An 11,589-nucleotide genomic window follows, 5' to 3' on the forward strand; every position below is an offset into this window, starting at 1 on the left:
GGTTGTATGGGACATTTTTTGTATAAAAGGTTCACTGTACATTAGATATTTTAGGTCACCGTTATAGCAAGTACCTTGTTTTGGTTCACAAACTTTTCTTGCAATGATGCCATGTTCCATTATGCGTTTGTTCTCACTGGTGGCTGATAATTAACGTGTTAATAGTTCAAGAAATTCATGTATGAATGATAACTGATTAAAAAGGAATCGGATGCTAAATAATTCTTGCTAACACTAGTAGAAAAGAGTACAACGCCGACGCCCCCTTTTTATACTACAGTCGGTTGTAGTTATCACGTGCCCGTGGTGTAAAAAGAGCGGTGTCAGAACTACGAACCGTCTATGAAGATGCATTTTCACAGGCGGTTTTCCTAACTGAACCGCCTGTAGAAATCATGCATTTCTACAGCCGGTTGTCCTAAGGAACCGCCACTAAAAATCATATTTCTACAGGCAGTTTTCCTAACAAAACCGCCTGTAGAAATCATGTATTTCTACATGCGGTTCTCCTAAGAAACCGCCTGTACGTTTCTTAAGAAAGCCGCCTGTAGAAATAATTTGAAATTGAATTTTTTGAGTTTTTCAAATGACCTTGTTTGAAAAAACTGTCAAAATGAAAGTTGTAGATCTCGAAAAGTTATGAAACTTTGTAGTTGATAATTTTTTCATTTGAGATCATCTTGTCGTCGAAAACAACGTTTGAATTTCTCAAAATTGAAATTCAAATTTTGTAAATGACCTCGGATGGAGAAACTACCAATACAAAAGTTGTAGATCTTGAAAAGTTATGAAACTTTGTAGTTGACAACTTTTCCATTTGAATCTGTTTAGGGCCTCAAATAATCAATATATGCTCAGTTTAGGATAATATGTGGGGAACTAAACTCTAGTATAGACACATTTGAGTGATGGGTGGAGTGGTAGAGAGGGTTACGCACGAGGGTGAGGTCTCAGGTTCGAATCCCACTAGCAGTGCGTCGCGCGCCATTTTACGAGAAAGAATCCGCGACTTGCGACTTTGTATATTTTAAAAAAGCTAGTGGGCCTTCTCCATAATTAAAATCTTTTTTCCTGTTTTTAAAAGACGATTTTATATTTTTTTATAAAAACATTTCAACAGACGGTTGACATAACTTAACCGCCTGTGGAAATACATTTCTACAGGCGGCTCATAAGGAACCGTCTGTGGAATTGGCCCATTTCTACGGCCTCTAGCACAGGCAGTGCTGAAAAACGCCAGTTGAAAGTGCAACCGCCTGTACAGTCTATCTGTACTAGTGTAATCCGGCAACAGATCACCAATGGCTGTGAAATATGGTTGGAAGTTCTGAACCAAGAACTGTCCCTGATGGAGACTCCGGTGAAATGGTACAGATTTATATAGTTTGGTCATGTCTGCTCTTCATGCCGACGCAGGACTGCTCGATGCCAACGCGATATCAGCACCAGCTGATCAACCGAGGCGCATGCAACAGTGCGTGGGTGTACGTGGGGTGACATCCTTTCGTGCGTCATTTCGTTGTGGCTCCACGTGGTGGCAAATGAGATGCCGAAGGGCCAAAAGTCTTATATGATACCGACGTGCAATACAACGAAGAAGCTATCAATCTGAAAATAAGATGCTTATATTTTTCTAGATCTTGTGAAAATTCACAAGAAAAAAATTATCCTTTTATATTATATTATCACCAAAACAGACATATATTATATGGTCTTATTATCCTACTATACTATATTGTCTTATTTATTACTCTTCTAATTATAAAAAGTAGGTAAGTTATATTAATCCTGACTTTTGATATCCTTCTCTTCCAGAAAATAAGTGTTTAACAAAAATACAAGAATTCCGGGAAAAATACACAATGAAAGATGATTGGTGTATGCGTTCTTATATACTGTTCCAATCCCTACCATATTTATAGTTTTTTTGGGGGCTACACGTTTAAAAATATATGCTTTATGTTTTTTATCAAAAGGAGAAAATGCTTATCATGAATTGAGGCCTGTTCAAGAGGACACATCAACACTGACGTATGCTAGGTATATTCTTGGATTTACATGGCCACAGTGAATGTACATATTCTTGGTTGGAAAGATATTCAAATGAAAATTCATTCAAGAAAAAAACATTGCAGATGACATAGATGGGTAACTAACTCAGAGTCACCGTCGTTGTAATAATACCTATGATTTAACTATTTCTATATATTGTTAATCGTGAATCTTACCACAGACACTCAAGTAGATATCTTATTCTACAGTCATGTGGAATAGACCAAAAGCTACACATATTTTACAGTGAGTATAACATTTTGTTTAAGTTTTTGCGGAAGACTTTTTAAGAAATGCAGTATTACACAGGCACAGATATATACATATATACTCGAATCTGTGTACAAGATGGTATGGAGGCACGACTAAACTTATTCATAGATTTATTGGTGCATGAAATGAATGCATATCGGAGATTTCTTACTGCCGACATAAACCATTATCATATCCGCATCACGAAAAGGTCTATATAATAGAGTTTGAGAGCCTACGATGCTATGCTCTTCATGATTGTTAATTTCACAAACTTTATTTTTTAGATTAAATGTTACTTTAATGTTGATATTTAATTTTATAGTATTTATTATATTATCTTGTTTGTAATAGTATAAAATGTTAGCTATCTCGTAACAATATACGGACTTATTATCTAGTATAAGTGTATAAAGGCCCTGTTTAGATTGGAGATAAAAAATTTTTGAGTGTCACATCGAATGTGTCGGAAGAATATCGGGAGGGTTTTTAGAAACTAATAAAAAAATAAATTAGATAGCTCCTCTGGAAACTGCATGACGAATCTATTAAGCATAATTAATTTATCATTAGCACATGTGGGTACTGTAGCACTTAAGACTAATCATAGACTAATTAAGCTTAAAAGATTTGTCTCGCGGTTTTCAACCAAACTGTGTAATTAGTTTATTTTTTATCTATATTTAATATTTTATGCATGTGTCCATAAATTTCATGGGATGGATGAAATTTTTTTAGGTGTGAAACTAAACAGGGCCTAAAGGCAACGGGTACAAGTGCATCCTAGATTCGCCCGAAGGCTGCTAGAAGTGAAATTCTCTTTCAGGTAAATGCATGCTTTGGTGGAGGACACATCGTGTTCGGAATCAGCATGATCATGCAAAGCCGCGAGGCCTGGTGTGCATTGCAGAATCAAATTCCCCCCGCGGCAGCTTATCACTAGCTAGCGTGTGGTAGCGTATATCTGCGTAGGTAGGCGTTCTTGTCCCCGTAGCACGTCGTATACGTCCACACGCGTGAGGATGCATGTACTAGCTAGATTGCTATGGACTATCGGATGCGGCGATCGTGGTGGACTCATGGTGGCCTGGTGTGCAGCGACTTTATTGAACGCAATAGCCAGTAGGTGCGGTTGTTGAAGCTACAGTAGCATTGATCCCGCATCCCAACCTTTAGGCACCCTTTTCCCTATATTCCTACAACCGCGTCATTTAGTTCCTGAATTTTTTTTGCATTTGGCTATTATAGTATTTTCGTTTTATTTGATAATTAGTGCTAGATTCAAAAGAATTCTCTCGTCAATTATATATAAACTGTACAATTGGTTTTTAATCTATATTATATGTATATGTTTAAAGATTCAATATGAGAGAAAATCTTTTAAAAAAACTTTGAAACTAAACAAGCCCTAATTCTCGTCTTTGGCCGGCTCTGTCCACTTTGTCTCTGGATGGCTATGGCATTCACCGATTCCCGGTTGCTTTGTCTGCCAATTTTCTGATGTGTGTAAGGCCCAGTTTGATTAAATTCCGTCACATCAAATATTTAGACATATGCATAAAGTATTAAATATAGATTATTTATGAAACTAAAAACACAACTAGTGAATAATTTACGATACGAATCTTTTAAACATAATTAGTTCATGGTTAGACACAGGGGTGGATCTAAAGGGAGGGCTAGGGGCTCTAGCTCCTACACCTAGTGCATCAATGAAAATATAGGAGGGTGAAAGAGAAAAAGAGGTGGAGAAAAGAAGAAAAATAAAGAGAAATGGAAGAAGAAGAAGAAGAAGAAGAAGAAGAAGAAGAAGAAGAAGAAGAAGAAGAAGACATGAACCCCCTTCAATTCTATTCTATATGAGACACTAAATGTCAAATAAAATAAAAATTCAACAGTACTTGTTAAACTTTAACATCTCTAAGCAGCACGTTAGTCATTGCCATGAGGCGAGGACACCGGTACCAGCAGCTCAGCACGAGGTGAGTGGAAGCTGGATCAGTGTTCCCATTGTACTTGCTCCCAAAAATTTAGAATGCAAAAGTTCAGTAGTTTTAAAAAAGTCATTTTTCTTTTATATAAAATAGTATCGATATTTATGGCTCCAACACAACGGTACACCATGAAAATAAAATACAATATATTTTATTTGAAAAATCTATTATTTTTATATTCATATCATAAATAATAATGTACGATTCCTATCTATCAGGCGACTGATTTTCTAGGCGCGTCTAGCTCTGCTGCTTGCTTCCTGCTTTCACCCAACCGGCGCCAACCATTCAATTCAAATTCATTCAAATCCAACGACAGTAAAGCATCGCATTGAACATTGACTAATTTTCAGGCACCTGTAAATTAGAAATTGAGCGTAATTCACACATTTGTATTTAAGTTCTTGACTTGACCTTGATATTTGATTTGTTTTGTTAATTCTATGATTTAACGGCGTTATTTTTTCAGTGCTATAGCTAACATGCCTAATAAGTAATAATAGTGACATTCTTGGTAGCTTAATTTTTCTAGATACTCATACCGGTAGAGTGTCTAGTACTATGATTTGAAATAATTAAACAATTAAATAAATAAATACTAGTACTTTTTAAAAAACACTTGATTCAACTACTTGAGATCCGTTGACAAGGGAAAATTATAGAATTATATTTATTTATTTAAAAAAATGAAGGCTGTTCAATTATTCACATACAGCACAGACAGTCTAAGGCTTTGTTTAGTTCACCACAAAAATCAAAAACTTTTATGATTCCTCGTCATATCGAATCTTGCGGCAAATGCATGAAGCACTAAATATAGACGAAAATAAAAACTAATTATATAGTTTACTGTAAATCGCGAGATAAATTTTTTGAGTCTAGTTAGTCTATAATTGGATATTAATTGCCAAATAAAAACGAAAGTACTACAGTACCGAAAACCAAAAAGTTATCCGAATGTTTAGATACACCCAGAAACCCAAAACTTTACAAGATTCTCCATCACATCAAATCTTGCGGCACATGCATGGCACATTAAATATAGATAAAAAAGATAACTAATTGCACAGTTTACTTGTAAATCACGAGACGAATATTTTAAACCTAGTTGCTCCTGATTGGATAATGTTTGTCAAATAAAAACGAAAGTGCTACAATGTCAAAATCCAAAAAGTTTTTGATCTAAACAAGGCCTAAGTTAAATGTGTCAACAGCCCAGGACCACCTAAATTATTGGTTGACCACCTAAATTTCTCTTATTGGTTGATCTCATGCTAGCTGTCTTATTAGTCGAATAGTGCCGCCGTTGAAATTGACCAAGTTGACGATGATCGTTGTCCATGTCACTATTGACCAGGTGGTCACAAAAAAGAAGAAAACCGGCTGACTGATGTGCACGTCCATACCAAAGCATAAGTTATCGCTAGTCAACACGCTTCATTCCATTCGAATTAATAAACAAAAGAAAACTTGTAGTTTTATTTCCCATATTTTCCCTTTTATCAAAACGGGGCACGAAACAGGGGGTTCTGCAGGTATATATGTTTCAATTAATTACCATGGACAAGAGAAGAGGAACAGGTAGTATACAGAAATATAGAGTACGGCTTATAATTGATTAAGCTTTAGCATATATTGGTGGTCGCCTGCTCGATCTTTGTAACTGATTAAGGTCATGTTGCCGAGGTCATATCATAGTCAAGTGGTAGTACTACACGACTACAAGTCAATTGATTAAGTTGACGTGGCTAAGGTCGTCATATCCCAACCCAACAGTGTCCCTACCCAGTTGATTTAAACAAAGGCCTTGTTTAGTTCACCCCTGAAAACAAAAATTTTTTCAAAATTCCCCGTCACATCAAATCTTGTGGCACATGCATGAAACATTAAATATAGACGAAAATAAAAACTAATTATACAGTTTAATTATAATTCACGAGACGAATCTTTTGATCCTAGTTAGTCTATGATTGGATAATATTTGTCACAAACAAACGAAAGTGCTACAGTGTCGAAAACTTTTCACTTTTCGGAAGTAAACAAGGCCAAATTTAGTGTTTGTCAATCGCAAATCCTAATGAAAGGCCTCTCTGCTCACATGTATCTTCCCAACAGGGTCTTGGATTGTCTTTGGCCTATATTTTCTATCTGAACTGCAGAAGTCGTCGTATTGAAACTGCCGCACGTCGAAATCAAATCTATCTCTGCATATGGTTTTGGTGAGTCGAATCAAAATGCTTTAGCATATATTAATTAGCTTAGTGGCCAAAGGTTTCGTTACTAGGAAGGATGGATTCATGGAAAGTATAAAAGCTAGTAATTGATAGACGAGACGACGACCGAGAGCTTAATAAGATGCATATGCATCGATCATCCTTTCATCAGGAAGAAGGACGCTGCTAATGCTAGATACACACACAGACGTTGGCGTATATATGTAGCCCCCGTACTTGTGGGCGCCAGCTCTTGCTTGTATTGGTGGTCACCTGCTAGTTGTTGTCATCACGTACGTAGTACAAAGTACTCATCGATATATCAGTAGGTGTTGTTGTTGGAGGCCCTGCCGCTGCCGTCGACGACCACCTCCGTCATGGCGACCTGGTCCGTCTTGCGCTTGCGTGCCTCGATGATCTTCTGGGTGTTCTTGTAGTACATGGCGTACAGGACTAGCTGCGCCACCGCGAACAGCACGCCCAGCCCGTTGGGGATCTGCATGCATGCACGCGAAGATTATTGCATTATTAATTGGCCATGCATGATCAGTAAGTACATGTACATGACGATGAGGAAGAAAAATATAATGTTGTGGAGGTGAGTTAGATTTCACGAACCAGGTGGCACTACAGCGGTGTACAAGTGTACTGCTAGTCTGCTAGTGTAGCCTTGGCCTGATCCAAGGGACATGCAGCTAGCAGCACAGAGGAGACTCTAGACTCTAGTGTAGGAGTGCCCTTGTCCTACGGGATACGGATAAGATGGCGTCCGTCGTGTACTGGTTGTGGAGTACCGTGCCGAAGGCGTCAGTCGTCAGAAGCACACGTTAGAACGGGACAGACGCGTCCGTCCACGGATCCACCTGTGCAGCTTTCGCCGCTATGACTTGATGACGGCTGCAAGTTGAAGGCGCGCGCATTGGGAACATCGACTAGGGCCTTGTTTTGTTGCGAAAAAGATTTCGGTAATGTAATATTTTCGTTTTTATTTGACAAATATTATCTAATCATAGACTAACTAGGCTTAAAAGATTCATCTCGTGATTTACAATCAAACTTTATGATTAGTTTTTGTTTTCGTCTATTTTTAATGCTTCATGCATGTGGCGTAAGATTCGATGTGACAGAGAATCTTGAAAACTTTTTGCATTTCGAGGTGAACAAAACAAGTCCCAGCGAGAGGATCGGCGGAGAGCCTCCGGATCAACGCGGACGCGGGCGGTGCAGCGGCATGGCAGTGCTCGGCCGGTACGTGAACACCGGACACGTACAGATGAGTGACTCGGGCCACTCGGCTCGATCAGCTGAAAGGAATGGACGGCGGGATGGGACACTGATGTGTTTTTTGTAGTCTTGGAGCTTATAGCTACTGTACGTAGTTTCAACAGCAAACAGTGTTGAGTTGTGCGAGCGCGACATGCAATCGTTGCACGTTGCCATCAGCCAATGATGCAGTAGCAGTACGACGATGGCAAGGACACGGACAGGGCCGAGCCGAAAAGAGAAAGCAAGCAAGCGCCGGTCGCCCCGTCGGTCTCAGCCCGCGGCCGCCCAGGCAACGATCCGCCGCGCGTATGGCGATGGACCGGTGGGTGCGCGCGTGCGCTGGCCTCCTCCGCGGACGGCGCCCGCGGCCGCATGAAGTGGGACGATGTGGCTGGTGCCGTGCGTGTCTGTCTGGACCGTCCGTAGCACCGACCACTGATCTGATGTGATCGCGCGGGTCCGGGCCGGATGATGCAGCGTGCACGCATCGGATCGTTGGTGGTCAGATGAGAATGGGGGCCAAAGCGTGTGGGGAAAATTGTGAACAGACAAGGGCATCATCGTTCACGGGTTTGCCTTCTGTTGAGGCAGGCAGGCAGGTCGGCAGGCGCTCGATCCCACACGAGTCACAAGGTGCAAAGCGTGGTATCGTCGTATGTATTTGGGGGCAAAGGCCAAAGGCCGGCAACTGCACGCGTCCAAGCTCCAGCCGGTACCAACTTGGCCTGTCTCTCTGTCGACCGTGCCAACTTTTGGCGCCTACACAGTAGCTACTACTGCATGCCTGTGACTCTGTGAGAGCAAGGGCCGGCTGTGTGCATCCACGGACAGGGAAGCAGGGCCCAAGGTGGAGGAGGTGCGCGTGCCATATCCCCAGCCACACATAGTTTTTCAGGTTAGGTCTCACATCACATGGGGACGAAGCGGCTGCGCAGCGTGGCCATGTGAACCAAGGTCTGGAAAGAAAATACGTACGGTACCCAACCGTGTAACCCGTTCTGTTGATTTGCTCCGTTGGTTACTGCAGGTGCAGGGATGGATGCCAGCACGTGCATGCCTTCTTCCTCTCATCCTTCCCTGTCGGTTTCCTCCACAACGCAACAGGCTGATCTGGGCATGGTCTTAAAATAGCCACTGCCCGACTCCTATACGAATTTCTAGCGCTCCATGCTAAGCTACTTATACCGGACGTGACGCTAGGTAATTAGAACAGGTACTACCACTGAATGCCTGTTAATTAGCTACTACGTACTGTAGCCTGTAGGTATAAACGAAAGCTCAATACGGAATCCAAAGTTTGTTTGACGAGTTACTAGTAGCAGTTTCTTACGGTGATGTAGAGGTCGAAGCGGATGAGCGCGTAGGCGGTCCAGCAGATGCCGTTCACGAGGGAAGCCAGAGACAGGAACAGGGGCATGTACTCGACACTCTTCGTCTGGATCACCATTTTCTGATACATGCATCATACATACAAGTAACAAAAGAAATAATAACTGCATCAGTGTGGGTGTATAATAAATATATCTCAGACAAAATCAGATTTGCAAAAGAAGACCTTTAGCATCAATACCTTTTGCAACAACAGGGCATGTGTTGCATGAATACAAAATAAAAGAGACAGACGGCGCGCAGTGGTAATTTTGCACATGAGTCAAAAGGAAGACTCTTCTAGCTACATATATGCTGTTGCGCCGGCATACGGAAGAGTCACAGAAACGACAGCAGAGTTATTATGCCTACGTACTCCCTCCGTCCCAAAAAAAGTGTCGTTTTAGGTTTTCGTGCCACAAATTTGACTCGATTTGTAGAAAATATATGCAATATTTATGTCTCTAAATAAATTTGTTAAAAAACTAGACTTTAAGATCTTTTCAATGATACTAATTATGTACTATAAATATTAATATTTTTTATTATATATTTAGTTAAAGTTATTTTTTGGGAAGCGCAAACGACACTTATTTTGGGACGGAGGGAGTACGTGTGTGGCTATTAGTTTGTTTTATTCTATCCAACAAATAAAATCTCTGTGCGCAATGAAATGGGAATCTAAAACAACAATTCTCCACTTCGTTTCTATGCAAGATTCCCATTCCAGCTGCACTAATTTATATTATAATCACTCATTGTAATAGTAAAGAACAGAAAACGTAATCTCCTGACACCGACAGCAATCTAATATAAGCACAACGCGCTCTACACAGGAGTGCGATCAAAGAAAAAAAAAACCATCGATTAATTGACTCAGGGCGAAAGCTAGCACACCAGTCACATGCTGCAGCTATATACTAATAAACTAATTACTACCAGTAATAGTAGCCGTACATATATATACGTACCATGACGGAGAGCGGGGCGGCATACATGCCGGTGCCGAAGAGGACGCAGAGGATGCCAACGATCATGGACCTCCGCTCGTGCGTGTGCGCCAGGGTGAGCACCAGCGCGGCGACGGCGCCGAGGAAGGCCACCTCGGCGGCGAGCAGGAGGAAAACCTTGCGGCGCACCGCCCCCGCGGAGTAGAGGAGGAAGAGCGTGACGTAGGTGAGCTGGATGGCCATGCCGGTGCCGTTGATGGTGATCACCAGCATGCTGTGCGGGTGCACCACCGGCAAGCCGTACAGCACCCACATCATGCAGTTGAGGAGCGTCGCCACGTACGGGATCGGCGAGTACTGCTCCACAGACCCTTTCTTCCAGATGCGGATGAAGGTAGGCCTGTATGTCATATACGTATATGGACAGAGAAATACATGCTTTCAATTAGTAGATGCTACATACCACATATATGTTTTCTGAGTATTATTTGTGTCCTGGGACAAGTCTGTTAATTAGTAGTCCATAGTTCTGCAATTGTATACATAATTATTCCTACTATGCATATGTATTTCATGATGGGTGTGTTGTAGCCTGTCATTAATTTAGAGTTTTGTATTCATCTGGAAACGAATGGAATGGATTGATTCTTACACTGGGGAGAGGAAGAGCACCAGGGCGGTCCCATTGCCTGCAAGATATACCCAAACGGAAAAAGAATCCCAAAAGTGAATATATATAGCACGTGCTTTGTGGCAAGAAGAAAATCACAAATTGAGCTTTAGTTTGGGGCAAATTAGTACTATGAACAAGCAGCATGAGAAGGAAAATGATTAGGCAGGGGCACGTACAAGCATGGGTCGTGACTACTCACCTATGACACCGATGGCCGTGCGGATGGTGTCAGGGGAGACCATGGTCGCTAGCTGCCTTGAGGAAGATGGTGCTCAGCTCTAGAGAGAGTGCCCTTGGTAGCAAGACTATGGTGAGACACCTCCGTTAGAAAACAGAGGCCGGCCGGAGGACAAACACCAAACAAAGAGGAAGAAACGAATGGGCACAGTTGAGCTGAAGCTCTTGGCTCTCCGGCTTGTTTGTGAGTGACCAGCCAGTGAAGGATGCCGGCTTAAATAGAGGAGCATGAGTTAGCTAGCAGCCCTGGCCTCGCCGTGGCTGGACCCGCGGACATCGATCGGGTCCCACCAGCCCACCTCCACTCCACCTCCATCTCTATCTGATCTAAATCTCTCTCTAGTCACTAGACTGTCGACTTTCCGAGGAAAATAAAAAAAATTGCCTTCTCCAAAGCGTATGTACCATGTGAGAGCCGCAAAGAGATTACTATAGTCGTACAAGTACAATATTAAGGCCTTGTTTAGTTCCCACCAATATTACGGCACATGTAGCACTAAATATAGACGAAAACAAAAACTAATTATACAGTTTGTCTGTAAATCACGAGACGAATCTTTTGACCCTAGTTAATCTCTGATTAG

The 11,589-nt window shown here is 41.5% G+C and overlaps 1 protein-coding gene across 1 annotated transcript; it reads right to left on the bottom strand.

Moving 5' to 3' along the window:
• Positions 6,523-11,214, bottom strand: LOC8081653 (bidirectional sugar transporter SWEET4). Its single transcript, XM_002453702.2, has 5 exons — positions 10,968-11,214; positions 10,748-10,784; positions 10,117-10,495; positions 9,108-9,227; positions 6,523-7,007 (listed from the first exon to the last, which is right to left on the bottom strand). The coding sequence occupies exons 1-5, from the start codon at positions 11,008-11,010 to the stop codon at positions 6,834-6,836; spliced, it is 753 nt and encodes a 250-aa protein (XP_002453747.1). The 5' UTR covers positions 11,011-11,214; the 3' UTR covers positions 6,523-6,833.

This window comes from Sorghum bicolor, chromosome 4 (assembly GCF_000003195.3).
Source record: "Sorghum bicolor cultivar BTx623 chromosome 4, Sorghum_bicolor_NCBIv3, whole genome shotgun sequence".
NCBI lineage: Eukaryota > Viridiplantae > Streptophyta > Magnoliopsida > Poales > Poaceae > Sorghum > Sorghum bicolor.

Bases quoted from the DNA above. Each gene is read 5' to 3' on its own strand.
- LOC8081653 (XM_002453702.2), bottom strand. From the start codon at position 11,010: ATGGTCTCCCCTGACACCATCCGCACGGCCATCGGTGTCATAG. The intron at 10,496-10,747 runs GTAAGAATCAAT...TATGACATACAG, and splicing joins GTGCTCTTCCTCTCCCCAGT to GCCTACCTTCATCCGCATCT. The intron at 7,008-9,107 runs GTAAGAAACTGC...GCATGCATGCAG, and splicing joins GCTTCGACCTCTACATCACC to ATCCCCAACGGGCTGGGCGT.